This window comes from Melanerpes formicivorus, unplaced genomic scaffold, assembly GCF_026170545.1.
Source record: "Melanerpes formicivorus ecotype bairdi unplaced genomic scaffold, bMelFor1.0.p_v2 SCAF_32, whole genome shotgun sequence".
Lineage (NCBI taxonomy): Eukaryota > Metazoa > Chordata > Aves > Piciformes > Picidae > Melanerpes > Melanerpes formicivorus.
Window position 1 is genome coordinate 178,745 of NW_027142384.1, and position 13,979 is coordinate 192,723.

The window sequence follows — 13,979 nt, forward strand, 5'->3', positions numbered from 1 at the left end:
GCCTTTAGCAGTACCTCTCCTATGATGTCTATTGTTGCTAGATTAAATATTTTTATAAGAGATGGTTTAATATGATGTCAACATGTGCTCACATTTGCTCTTGTGTATGGTAATTGTTCAGAAATTAAGGAAACAAACTCACTGACAGTTTGCTGTGTTTTAACTGAGATGTTTTTGGTACTGAATCTATTTTTTCCCCCTTACACTTCAAAACATATAAATGAATCAGTTCATCGAATAGGTCTGTCTTTATTGCCTTACCAATGAAGAGATTTCAAATTCAGTGAGTTTTTGATCCTATCTCCAGCCATTTATGAATATTTTATCAGATGGATTCGATGCTGAAATAACAGCTTTTACTATGCAAGATTCCAAGCCTGTATGAACAATAACTATTTTGGAAAGAGAAGGTTTTGCTGCTGTTGTTTTTATTGTTTTTTTCTCTCCTAGCCCTCTGCAATTCTGATGAGCGACCATATAATCCAATCACTCACCTTGTTTCTTACAGAAGCTTGAGTCAAATGGCTGGCTTAGATCCATCAAACCATGCCTTTAAGGGGATTTTTGATTTTCTATGGGAGCATTAAAACTTTTTCATGGAATCATAGGGCCATTAAGTTTGGAAAGGACCTCTAAGATCATCAAGTCCAATAGTCTTTAAATTCTACACAGACAAAGTTTTCTGGCTTTATTTTCTTTGCAGAGCTTGAATGTGGAACATGTCTTTCATTCATCATTAATACTAAACCTTCTGTCTTTTCAGAGTGACATGTTGGATGTGAACCAGATCATCAAAGACCTGGCCTCCATGGTGCATGAGCAAGGAGATGCAATAGGTAGGTACCACATTTAAAATATGGGCTTCATTACCTTTCTGCAGCATTCCAGTGTGATGTTGTGTGGTCCCTCATAAGCATCTGTTTGCTAATGCTCTGATTTTGAGCATTTTGTACATCCAGTGATGTTTTGCCCCATTCAATAAGGTTCCCATTGGTGTATCTAGCATAAAATAGAATTTACAGGAAAATGAATCCATTCCCTTTTGACTGTAAAAAGGAAGATGGAGAATATAGAACATCAGCTGTAAAGGGATCCAATTCTTCCTTTCTGCATGGAACTTTAATCAAAAAACTAATAGTATCAGCAATTATTGTTATAATTACTGATGGTGGTGGCACATATCTAGCACCGATATGTACTCACATATGCAATTTGAAGTGGCTGCCCATTAGCTGACCTGCTCTTGCACTCCAGCTACCAGTGGCTAGTTGCATGCTGGAGATAACTTGGGATAAAAGATGAAAGCAAGAAAGCAATCCCTAACATTATGTTTCAGGACCCCATCATTGACAGCCACCACTTTTTTGTGGATACAGAGATAGGACACAGTACATCAGCTCCTTCATATTCCCTTTGACTCTTTGTCACTGCTGTCTACTGGTGCAGCTAAGAAATAGTTTTGGGTTGTTTTTTTGTGTGTCTATGAAAATACTGTGCAGTTGCTTCAGAAGCAATTGTCTACTTCCAAATTTGAGACTTAACCATCCTAAAGCCATATTGAGGCACCTACACTCCAGGGAAGGAAGATTTGTGTTGATATTTCTAACCTACAGTGCTCAGCTGGAGTTACCAGTATAGCTCCTGGGAACTGGATCATGTCCTAAGACAGCCATAGGGAGATCATGAAAGAAGAAACTCTTCTCTGCTGTTTATTAATCACTATGGATTTCTTTGCTAATTTTGTACTTCTACAAGTTTCCATTAGCGTGAGATTCCTCCTTTTACTCTGAAATGAACTAGCTGCCTCTCATTGAGAAACACCACCCAGGCTCACAGGTGCAGAAAAAAACCCAAGATGGACTCTAAACCCAAGTTGTTTTTGTTGCTTGGTTGGTTCATTTTATTTTATTTTTGATTTATTTATGTTTATTTGGAAGCTCATTTTTGTGTACAGATAACTTTGGAGCCTGATTCATCTCCTAAAAGCACATCAGATGCTGATGCCTTGAGGGACATGACAACATACATCAGCTAGCTTCAAGATCCTTGTAACTTTCTTTCTTAAGGCAATATTTATTATTTTAAGATGTTGCCCATGCATAGAAGTGACCCCAGTATAAACTTGCCTGTGAGAAACAGATTAAGTAGGACGTTTTGTCTCTGAGCCAGCATAAGGGTTTGGTTATTTTGTATCTGACTTTTTGTTTTTTTTCCTTTTTCCCCATGTTTCACTGTGGTAGATTTTTAATTGTTTCTTTGGGAGCATCTTTTCAGCCTGGCAGCCAGTCAAGGCATCCTCCCAACCAATTGCTGAAAGGTCCTACTATTTACCTTTTGACATTCATATTTACACCGAAGTAAGAGAGATTAAGATGATCTTAGCTCCATTTTAGGAGCTAACCACCCCAGTGAAAAATCAAAAGCAATGATAAAAAAAACCAACAAGCAACTCTCCTGGCACTTTGTTTGTTTGGTTTCATTCATTTCACTTACATATATGAAATGGAATCTCTCTGGGTGCTTATTTAGAAAACCCTGGGAGAACCTATCCAGGGGATGTAAGATGTGCCACTCAATAAAATGTTCCCAAGGCTGTCAAGCAAACTACTCTCTGGTTCACCACAGCTGGGGGCATTAATGGGATGAGTTTGTCTGGCCTATGCATGGCACAGTAACCCACACTTAGAAAAACAAACCTAAAAGTGCTCTTGCTAGCATGTGGGCCAGTTCCTTAATGAACACATCCAAAACATTCCCTAGGGTGGAGAGTAATTTCTGTCACACTAGGAGAAAATAGATGAGGGGAAATGCAGACACTGGATGTCACATCTCTGATATGTTTTGTCTTCTGCAAATAAACTCCATGTTTATGTTCCTAGTCATGGCATCTCTTTGATAGAAATATTTAAACGTTTGACTTCAGTGAGCACTCACAGCTGGGACAAGGTAGTGTCTTTCCAACAAAATTTTACAGGTCTTGGCAAATCATCCCTGCACAGCATCATCACATAGGGTGCTGGTGAGGAAAAAGGGTGCAAGGAGGAGGGTGCTGGTAGGAGAAATCAATAATTGCCTGTGGCATTGGTGTTGGTGATTCTATAACCATGGGATCCTAGGATCAGCTCTGCTTGGATGAAATGAGATCCCCCTCACTAGGCATAGCAAATGTAGCCTCAGATTGCACCAGGGGAGGTTTAGGTTGGTTGTTAGAAGAAAGTCTTTCACTTAAAGAGTTCACAAGCACTGGAACAGGCTCCCCAGGAAGGTTGTTGTATCACTACTCCTGAAGTTTTCTAAAAGAGACAGAGATGTGATGCTGTGGGACATGGTTTAGCATCAGATTTGGTAGTTAGATAATGGTTGGACTTGATGATCTTCAAGCTCTTTTCCAACTGAATTGATTCTGTGATTTTCTGATTTTATCTGTTGCCTCCTCAAGTCCCTAAAAATGGGAACAGATACCAAGATCACATATCAACCATCTCTTTTAAGATTACAGCAGCAGGAACACAGCAGCTAATTTTCTGGTCCTTTAGCTTTATCTGGACCAAATGTATGCAAATCTGTGTTTGCACAGTAAATCCCACTTTGCTGAAAGAAGACCCCACTCTGTCAGGCAAAAACTTCCCCAGACTTTATTTTTACTTCCAGCTTAGATCTTGGTCTTACTAACCTTTCACTTCACTCTCAGAGTCGGGGCATTTAATATTTTAAAATAATAGGGTGAAAAAAAACTTCATAACATGGTCTAAAGTGGGTACTCCCTGACTATAAACAGAACTACATGGTCTCTGTCAAGGTAGAGCCCACAGACCTGACAAGACAAGCATAAACATGGCAGCCAGTGCTTTCCTTCAGAACTTCTTGATGGGGGCAATATATTCAGTCCTTCAGCAATGCTGATACTCACTGACATACTACACTGTCACTTGTTGCCTAATGACAATACTGCTGATAAACTTCTTTCAAAGCAGAATGTGTTTTTCATGGAGTCATACAACTGTATTAGTTGGAAAAGACCTCTAAGATCATGGGGTCCAACCACTGACCTAGCACCACCTTGTGCATTAAACCCTTTCTTGGAGTGTATCATGCATGCAAATGGGTTGCTTATTGTGTAAGCATTGGAATGTGGGGAGGCTTTTTTTAGGCTTGTATGTTGTTTTTGTTTTTGTTTTTCCTTTCTTGTGAAATTAAGTCAGCTCTGTTGCCTGATTTGTCTTTGTTTGCCCTTCTGACTTGAAGCCTGACTTAACACTTAGACACTATCATGAGGACCCATCTGCACCCTTCCACACATTTCCTGTTTCAGTCTGACTGGTGGAATGGCACAGCCAAGAGTCTGTTGTTAGATGCACTACTGCAAACGGAGCTGGGAAGTCATTCAGCTGGATCCTTAACTAAACTCTCCTGAGTTATGTCTCTCAGTTGGGACATCTGCAGAAAATTAACACATCTTGAGAATGGTCCCTGAACACCTGATTGTAACAGCTTTAATATCTACGTTTGGTTGAATGTGGTTTGCAAAGTCTCTCATTTGGTTAAGTTTCCTAAGTGATCTCAGAGGAGGCTATTATGTGAATGGGTACATTTATGCTCTTATTGGTTCCTGATGAATTGGGAAATCTTTTCATCCTATCAACCACTTGTTCACGCATGCCAGTACAGAGCACAGCCCATGCAGGAGGGGTACGACTGCAGTGTTGCTGAATCAGTGATAGTCTGTTCCATTTCCCACTCACTTCACAAGAAAATTCCAAGTTCTTGTGCGTCCTAGGTATTGTCCTGTCGTCTAAGAGCTGTTGTTATCTAACAAAGCTTTATTATAAACTATCATCCCCTGCTGAAATGTTACTGCCCTCAATTGCCACGTGGGGAAGAAATTAGAGGTCATAATATTTTGTGCACCACTGGCTTTGCACCCTCTGTTTTTCTGGACTGCAACAGAGGAGGCTTCAGGCAGCATGTTGTTGATAATCTCTGGAGGTCCCTTCCAAACCCTACCGTTCTCTGGTTTTGTTGTTCTGTGAGTTTACATCACAAGGAAAAAGGAAGACTGTGCTACAGATGAGTAGCTGGAATTTCCCAATCAGAGATAGGTTGAATGTTCTTTTAATCTGTAAACTATTTTCCGAGGTTGTTTTGGAAGAAAAATAAAGACAATCTGACCTGACCATCAATTTCTGCACAAAAATTGTCTTGTTGAAATACCCTTTTTTTTCCATCAGAAAAATAATTAAAAAATAGAAGTGAATCAGTTCTGTGACCATGACATACCATCCTCCAACATGCAAATTTTGTGAGATTAAACCTAGAGTCTTGGATTAACCAAGCCATGTGAGAGCATCATAGAATCATAGAATGTTTTGGGTTGGAAGGGACTTTAAAGATTATATAGTTCCAACCCCACTGCCATGGGCAGGGGCACCTTCCACTAGACCACGCTCCTCAAGCCCCTATCCAACCTGGCCTTCCAATGAGGAGGTATCCACAACTTCCCTGGGCATCATATGGGAACTGTAGGTACCTCAGACAGCACACACCAGGCAGTGAGGGTAGTGGCCATACCATGTGCCTTCAGGAAAATCTTCATATGCTGACTCTTCTGTGGTAAATATCAGTAATTTGAGACCACTTGTCTCTGTAATAAAGTGCAGTAAATTGCTTTGCATCTGCTAAATTGGTAATATTTCTGCACTCTGCTATTTAGCAGAGAACAAATGAAGTATCTTTTTTTTCCTTTGGTAGGATGGACTATTTTCCGATAGACGCACATAGGACAAAGTTTACATTTTAAATCCTTGGAAGTTGTATCCTGGCAAGCGTGGCAAACCTCTGGCAGGGTGTCTTGGTCTGGAGAGGGAAAGAGACTCAGTTCTTTTGAATATTCCCGCATTGTGAAATCAGAGGCACAAACGAGGCCAAAATATCAACAGCTAGACTATTTCTTGCATAAATAAAGTGGATGGATCAGAAGGGGAGAGAGAGAAAATAAAGAGAGAGAGAAGAGAGATGAGGAAAGGAATTATTTTACCACAACCCTCACCCCCCGAAGACAGTTTGAGTCTGTGGAGGAAAGGTGCTGCAGGAGATGTTTGGTCTGTAGAGAAAGGGTACTGTGGCTTTGGCTGTAGAAGAGATGTGGTCCTCTGGGCAGCCTCTTCAGCTCCATGAGTTGCAGCAGGCGAAACTTAGGGCACGGAGAGAGGGTTCTGCTTCTTCCAGGCTCCATGGTGATGTCTCTGTCATTTTTCCTCTCCTGGTATTCTCTCCATTTTCCTTCTCAGCAGCATTGTCCTTCTCCTGTATTCTTCTTCATCTGTGTTTTCCTTCTGTTTTTTTCTTCTGTGTTTTTGGTTCCACTGAGCCAGTAGTTGCTCAAGTCTTTTATACAGTTTTTAGTCCTTAGGTATGCATCCAAGTATTGTCCCTCAGGAAATCAGGGGCCAGGTGGTGAATCCATTGTCTCACCATCCTCCCTTTTGAGGTACTAGATGGGTGGAGATTATCTTGTCTTTGTTGTCAGGCCAGCTGTGGTCCAGTGAGCAATGTTATCTTTGCACCTTCCCAAGAGCTGTTCTAGTGGCTTTGCCCAATACACATCAGCTGTTGTCTGGGCAAGCACCAAAGGTGATTTTATCCAGGAGAGACAAGCTTTAGTCTCTCACACAGGGCAAGACCATTTTTCAGTGTATACATATGTAGCAGATACATGACGTTTCCAAGATGCATGTGAAGGACAGTATAAATCACTCAGGAACTGAAGTGCTGTGAATTTATGCTGGTGTTTGGCCATTGCCTTCGAGCCACTTTTATTCTTACTTTTTTTTTTGGCTTTGGGTTGTTGGCCGAGGAAAAACAGCAGGAGGAACTGGTTATGACATTTTAGGATGGTTTAAATACTTTTGCCTAGAAAATTAGGGTGAGTGGTTGTTCAGTGCTTCAGTTGTTACCTCTGAGGGCTGTGTTTCCATGTGGAAGAATAAAGCTCTAGTAAAATCAAATCACATGCTAGGTTCTATCTGCCTTTTGTTGGACACAACAACCACAGCTCTTGATGACTCATGGAGCTGCAAATCATGTTTCATTGCACCAGTCTCAGCCAGTGTGACCCATTTAGCCTTAGTGTAGCATGTGGGAGAGATTATAATAGTTTATAAAATAAATGTTGAATTTACAACTCGCCGTTTGCACCGAAGTTTGCAAATGACTAACCCACAGTCATTTTGAATTTCGCTCTGGAAGAACTGCCATAGCTTTCCTTGCCTTTGTTGTGCCTGCACACAGCCTGAGGGTCTTGGAATGACACTCACTGAAAACTCTCTCGAGCACATGGCAATTAGAATGGGCAAAATTCGTTTTGAATGGGCAACAATCGTTATCACACTGAAAAAATTTTGCTCCAACACTGGCTTTTAGTAAGGAAAGAAACCTTTATACATTTACTAAATACTGTCCCACTCTCCCTCCCCCTTTTCTTTTCAGTTGTGCTTCTCATTATGTTATATTGATTATTTTTTGCCAGAAATTGTAGTGATAAAAGAGGGTTAAGCTTATTAAAGTGCTAAAAATAAAAGCATGATATGGAACCTGAAGGGGCTCATTTTGGTTACTGCCAAGTGGGAACATTTTGAAGTTCTCACTCACGAGCTCATTTTGCTGCCTTTGAAGTGGTTTTACTGAAAATGCTGCCTTGTGAAACCAGTCCATTGTTGCTGCTACAAAGACTTAGGTCATACAGTGATTCCTTGATACATTAGGGCCAAAACCCCACTTCAGCCATTGTCACTCCAGTAATTTCACATCTGAGACTCCTGTTGGTCATTAGCAGGACTTCATCTTTGAAGAAAGGTAGAAAGACACCTCTTGGGGTCATCATGATTTCTGTCTCTGCGTGACAAGCATGTCATAAAATTGTATCAAATGACATCTAAAAGCTTGTTAGTTCTGTCGCCTTCAGTGCTGCTATTGAAAGGCTGTCTTTCAGCTAGGGAATTTAGAATCTTTTCCTAATTCCTTGGTGCATTTTTTTGCAAACACCATCTGCTTCACTGCAACTCTGTCCCCCAGTTTAATAAAATGGCCATCACATCACCTGAAGGTTTTGTTTGTTTTCAAACTGTACCATAAATTTGTCATCACAGACTGAGGACAGAAAACTATAGAGGAATTGAGTCTTTTTGGACAATCCCATACCCAGGGCTGGCTTATATCCCTTGTTTGGGAACAGAGTCGCTGTGTCTTCATACCAAAACCAAGGAGAAAGGAAAAGGCAGCAGGGTTTTTTTTCAGTCTACCTAGGACCCCATCATCCCTCTGGAAATTATTGCCTCTTCATCCCCAAGCAAGGTACCTCTGCAAGGAGCCTGAAGGTGAGCAAGATGAAGTGGTGAACCATCACTAGCATTCTGCAAAGATGTGCTGAAATAGCTGTGAATGACATATTCATCACTGACTTATTAATGTCCCTGGCTTATTCCTTACTTCCTTGCAATTTGACCCAAAATTTCATTCCTTCCCTTTCTTTCCTGTGTTAATCAGCAGAAATATCTCATTAAATTGTGTTACTTGTTTATGTCTCAATTTTAGAGAATTTTAGAGCTGTTTTTAGAGGGTTTTTTTTGCTTGTCTTAATTTTTCCCCTGTGTCTCAGGATTGCAAATTGCTTCAAAATTATTTTTAATGAGAGATTTGTTTATTCCAAGACTGGTATTGCCCCATTAAGAGAATAAATTAGCAGAAACAGCGCCACCAAGGTCCAGCCTCCTCCTGTAACATCACGTCCACTCATATAGGACATGCACCACCCTTCAATTCTACTTGTGGAGGCCTGTGCTGGCAGAAACACTGATGATATTTGCAAGACACAGGGTATAACATATGATTAGTCCATTCCATGTATTGCTAAGAGGGTGTTCAGAGTGTTTAGCTTTATCTAATGAAAGTAAACCTCCTTAGGCCCTTGTGCAGGCAACAGAAACTTCAAGGTTACTCTGGAGGGCCATCTACAGAAGCCAAATAAAGCTGCTTGTGTGATTTCTCCCTGCCCCAAGAGAAGCACAGACACATTGCTCCTGTTTCACTAAGATATCTTTCATAAATTTCTCCTCTGTAGGTCTTTGATACCTAAATGAATAATTTTTCTGAGCACAATCAGCCTTTAAGAAGCATTGATTAGTAAAATCTCCTCACAGGGATCCTGGGGAACGTTAGATACATGATTAAGTCCTGTTACTGTGATTGGGAAGTTGTCAGTGTCCAGCACACACCCCTCACCCCTTCCAAATCTCCTCAAAAAACTTTCTAAATCCCATCAGAAAGTAGCTTAAAGCAGGGAGGTGTTTTCCTATGTGAAACTGTAATCCCAAACCACAGTCAAATGTTGCACTTCTAAAATTAACAGATGTCCCAGTAGGATATATTCATATTTTTGGTTCAGTTCTGCTACTGTTGTTTTTTTCTTCTTTTCTCCCTATCCTAATATGTGACACAGCTTGATTATAGGAAAGCTATCCAGGATGGAACTTTGAGTGGCCAGGATCTGAATTTCAATTGATGCAAACTGGTGCTGTTCCAGTGGCTGCTTTTTATGGACTCCCAGAGAATGCATGAAACTTTATTTTTTAGACAAAATCAATCTTGCTAAATGTGCATCATGTAGTCATGCTTACACATAAATACTTGTCAACAGCTAGGTGACTAAGGATTTGTCACCTTGGGTGAGTGACAAGTTATTTTGGCTGATGTGTCTTGTTAACTCTTGGTTTCTCTGCTTTGTGCCCTGCTATTTCCACATACAGAGTCATGGAAATTAGATTGTGTCATGTAGTTCCCTGTCCTAACATGCAAATATAGAAAGAAAACTCTCCCTTTTCTACAGAGCCATTCTGGCTACCTCTTTTCAGCTATTTCTCAATTCTAACCAGAAAATATCAAATGTTCCTGTACCAAAACTCCTACAAAAATGTATAGAATGACCAATTACTGCTTTGTAGATCAGCTTCAGTATCACAGAATCCTAGAATCAGAGATCATCTGGGTTGTAAGAGACCTTCAAAGGTCAACTAGGTCAATCCCACTGCACTGAACAGGGACATCTTCAATTAGATCAGGTTGCTTAGAGCCCAGTCCAACCTGGCCTGGAATGATTCCAGGGATGGGGCTTCAACCGCTTTGGGCAACCTAGGCCAGTTAGGGTGGTGTTCCTACTTCCCTGTAGTAGTACAGCTTGCAAACATAATGCTACTCATCTTGTTATGACTATGAGTAGATTGTTGTTGCTGTTAAGTTTTTGTCTTGTGTTTGTACCCTGTAATTATCTTCTGTTCTCTTATTTCTTTCAGATAGTATTGAAGCCAACATTGAGACTGCATCTTCTAATGTAGAATCAGCCAATGAGCAGTTGGCAAAAGCCAGTCAGCACCAAGTAAGTGGGTCTAAAAAAAGTCCCTACAGATAGATTCAGTAATAGTGTTTAAAATAGAGAACTGTTGGTGGCAGTGAACCACATGGCACACAGCTGTGTTGGAATTTGTGCTACCTGGAAAGATGACAAAGCAAACTCTAAATAAGAGCTAAAGTTTTTTTCATATATATAAATATATATAGATATATGATTAAATTACTTTTAGCATCAACAGTTTACATTAGAGGAGTCATGAAGAGATCTGCATATTAAAGAGACATTTCCCAGTAGAAAACTGAACAATTAGCTACTATTGTTCTTGGAAAGACATCATAAAAAGTGTATATCATTTAAGTGTATATGTGCTTCTTATTGGCATGCTTCCCTGTAATCAGGCAACAGTGCTTTACAGAAACAACTGAACTGTCAAATGACATGATGTGGCTGGTGAATAATGGCTGTGGGAATGGTGTTCAGCACTTTTTAAAGGCAATTTGAAGGTGTTTTTGTTCTGTTGGTTTGGGTTTTTCTGTTTGGCTTGTTTGTGGTTTTTTTTTTCCTTTCTTTTTCTTCACTGGAGCAAGAATAAAACACAGAGACACACAAACATTAATCTTTTTGAAAACAGCTTGAGCGGAAAGAACTCTTCAATGGTTATTGTTAGTGCTTTCTAGGGATGGAAGGGGGAAGGGCAAGTGAACAAAGAAAGTGTATCATTTCTTGCAATGGATTGGCAGAACAAAAGCTTTTGTTTTGCTTTTCCCCTCATTTCTAAAGCAGTATGTCGAAGCACAAAGTGAGTTTCACGTATCTGGAATCTTGCTATGACAATACATAGCTGAGTACATGGTGCCTCTTTCTTGGTTCTTGGACACAACGAATTCCGAAGGTCTGGTACAAACTTCCATACCAAAGGAGTAAGGCATATCACTCCCTTGAAAAGAAGTACTGTGACTTTAAAATTACCTACAGTTCATTTTCTGGTGAAATGGACTTTGCTAATTGGGGGTAATATGAGCAACTTCTGTAGAAGTTGATATTGCAGAAACTAGGTGTGGCCTTCAGCTATGTTTTGGTTTTAAAGGCAGATACATTCAGTGCAATGTGTGTCTCCCTGCATGTAACCCTGCACTTGCTTTGGAAATAGCCTGTTACAGTTTTACTACATTGAGTCCAAAATGGGACTCAAATAAATTTAGTACTTGACAGTAGAGCTGATCACAAATCTGCAATGAGTTAATGACAATTTTGGCTGAGGTCAAAGAGTAGTCAGGCAGAAAATAAACTCAGCACAGCATAAGGGATATGCTTTCTTCAGCTAGCGGGAGCTGCTGAAGTAGCTTGCCCAGTTAGGGAGGTCCTTTGTTCCTCAAATACATTGGTCAAGGTGAAGACATAGTCAGTCAACCACTTCTAAGACCGTAGATCTGTAATGAGTGGTGTTTATGGGAAAACGCTTCAGAGTCTCCCTTGTCCTTAAGACAGGCCTGTATAGATAAATATCACTTAAAAAAATTGTGCTACTGAGGAAAATGTGCAATCCAGATCTCCTGTAGAGGACAGGTAGCTATTCTGTACATTGCTGGGTAAGGATCACCAGACAAGTGTGCAACCTCAGCTTGCTCTCTTCCAGCTCTTTCTGGAGGTTCTGTGAGATACGGAAATAAAATGAGATGAAGTTTCTGTGGCTCATTGCTAATGCCTTCTCTCTTATCTGCCTTGATACCTGCTCATCTCTCATCCAAAAGGGCATTGTCTCCATATGACAAGAAGGGTGCTGGTCACACAGACCTCTAGAGCTTTTGTAGGAAGCAATGTTGATGACATTTGCATTCACATGGATAATGCTGTGTGTGTATATGATATCTTACATCACCAATAGTCTGGCCAGCAGGACTTAGAATGTGGTTGTACCTCTCTGCTCAGCACTTGTGAGCCCACATTTTGAATACTGCATTCACTTTTGAGTTCCTCATTCCAAGAAAGATGTTGAGGTGCTGGAGCATGTCAGAGGAAGGGCAGCAAGGCTGGTGAAGGATCTGGAGAACAAGTCTTAGGAGGAGTAGGTAAAGGGAGCTGGGGTTGTGTAGCCTAGAGTAAAGAAGGCTGAGGGGAGACCTTACTACTCTCTACAACTCCCTGAGAGGAGGTTCTCCCAAGTAACAGGTGATGGGACAAGAGGAAACAGCCTCAAGTTATGCCAGAGGAGGTTTAGACTGGATATTAGGAAAAAAATCTTCACTAAAAGGGTTGTCAAGCTCTGTAACAGGTGGCCCAGGGCAGTGGTGGAGTTCCCATCCCCAGAGGGACTGAAAAATCCTCTAGATGTGGTGCTGAGGTACATGGCTTAGTGGTGGCCTGGCAATGTTGGGTTAACATTTGGACTTGATGACCTTAAAGGTTGCTTCCAACCAAAACAATTCTATGATTCTATGATCTATTTGGGATTAAACTAGCCAAAAGCAGACATGATCAGGTAGGTGTCTCCATCTGAAGCAGTTACCTATTCCTTTTAAATCAGGGAACAGAAATAGGCACATTTCCAGCATGATTTGGTGGAAATCAGTGCAACAAAACATGGAGGTGATATTTATTTGAAACAGAATTGATCTCAGTGACGCATTCTCACTCATAGTTAGTGTCTCATAGATCTTGCTCACAATTGCACACCCACATATCATGCTTCATATAACCTTAATTCATATGATCTTAGTTCTCTTCCAACCCAAATGATTCTATGATTCTGTGATTCTGGGGAAGGACTTCTCAGGATATCAGATAGTGATAGGACTAGGGGGAATGGAATGAAGCTGGAGGTGGGGAGATTCAGGCTAGATGTGAGGAGGAGGTTATTCACCATGAGAGTGGCGAAACCCTGGAATGGGTTGTCCAGGGAGGTGGTCGAGGCCCCGTCCCTGGAGGTGTTTCAGCCCAGGCTGGATGAGGCTCTGTCCAGCCTGATCTAGTGTGGGGTGTCCCTGCCTATGGCAGGGGGGTTGGAACTAGATGATCCTTGTGGTCTCTTCCAACCCTGAATGATACTATGATACTATGTTGTATGTGTGGTTTTGATTGCTTTAGAAACATCTAGGATGAATTTGGGAGAATGATCAGCCAGATGACTTTGTGGGTCAGCTGCTTTTGTGGAAGATGTCATAGTTGTATACACTTGAAATTCCCTTGGTACTCTTCTGTGCTGCTCAGCACAAACAGGTTTTTTACATCTTACTGAGCAGTTTTCCTTCTTTTGTTAAACTTCCAATTCATTAACAATTTATCTGTCTGTTACCTACAACCTCTAGAACAGTGTGATTGTGCTGTACACACAGACTGGCTTGCATACACTGGTTATGTGTTCCTATTTATAGGCACGTATGTATTTAAATGTCTGTCTGTGTGTGTGTGTCATTTTATACTGACAAATGTATACATAAATTGGGAAATCAGAAATGTCAACATCACAGAAACATTGAAGCTTAAGATCTACTGCAGACCTCAATGAAGGGATTTCTGTCAGGAATAAAGCTTAAACAACTGGTTATTTAGCATAGCTTTTGCATAAAGTGCAATGCAG

General features: G+C 40.7%; 1 protein-coding gene across 1 annotated transcript in view; it reads left to right on the forward strand.

Annotated features, from left to right (window-relative positions):
• The window catches only part of TSNARE1 (t-SNARE domain containing 1), a gene marked incomplete at its 5' end in the record, with an annotated part of 308,499 nt that overhangs the window by 131,126 nt on the left and 163,394 nt on the right, over window positions 1-13,979 (forward strand). Inside the window, 2 exons of the mRNA XM_068155430.1 lie at window positions 764-836; window positions 10,344-10,426. Of these exons, the coding sequence (XP_068011531.1) occupies window positions 764-836; window positions 10,344-10,426 (156 nt within the window). The remainder of the gene's footprint in view (window positions 1-763; window positions 837-10,343; window positions 10,427-13,979) is intronic.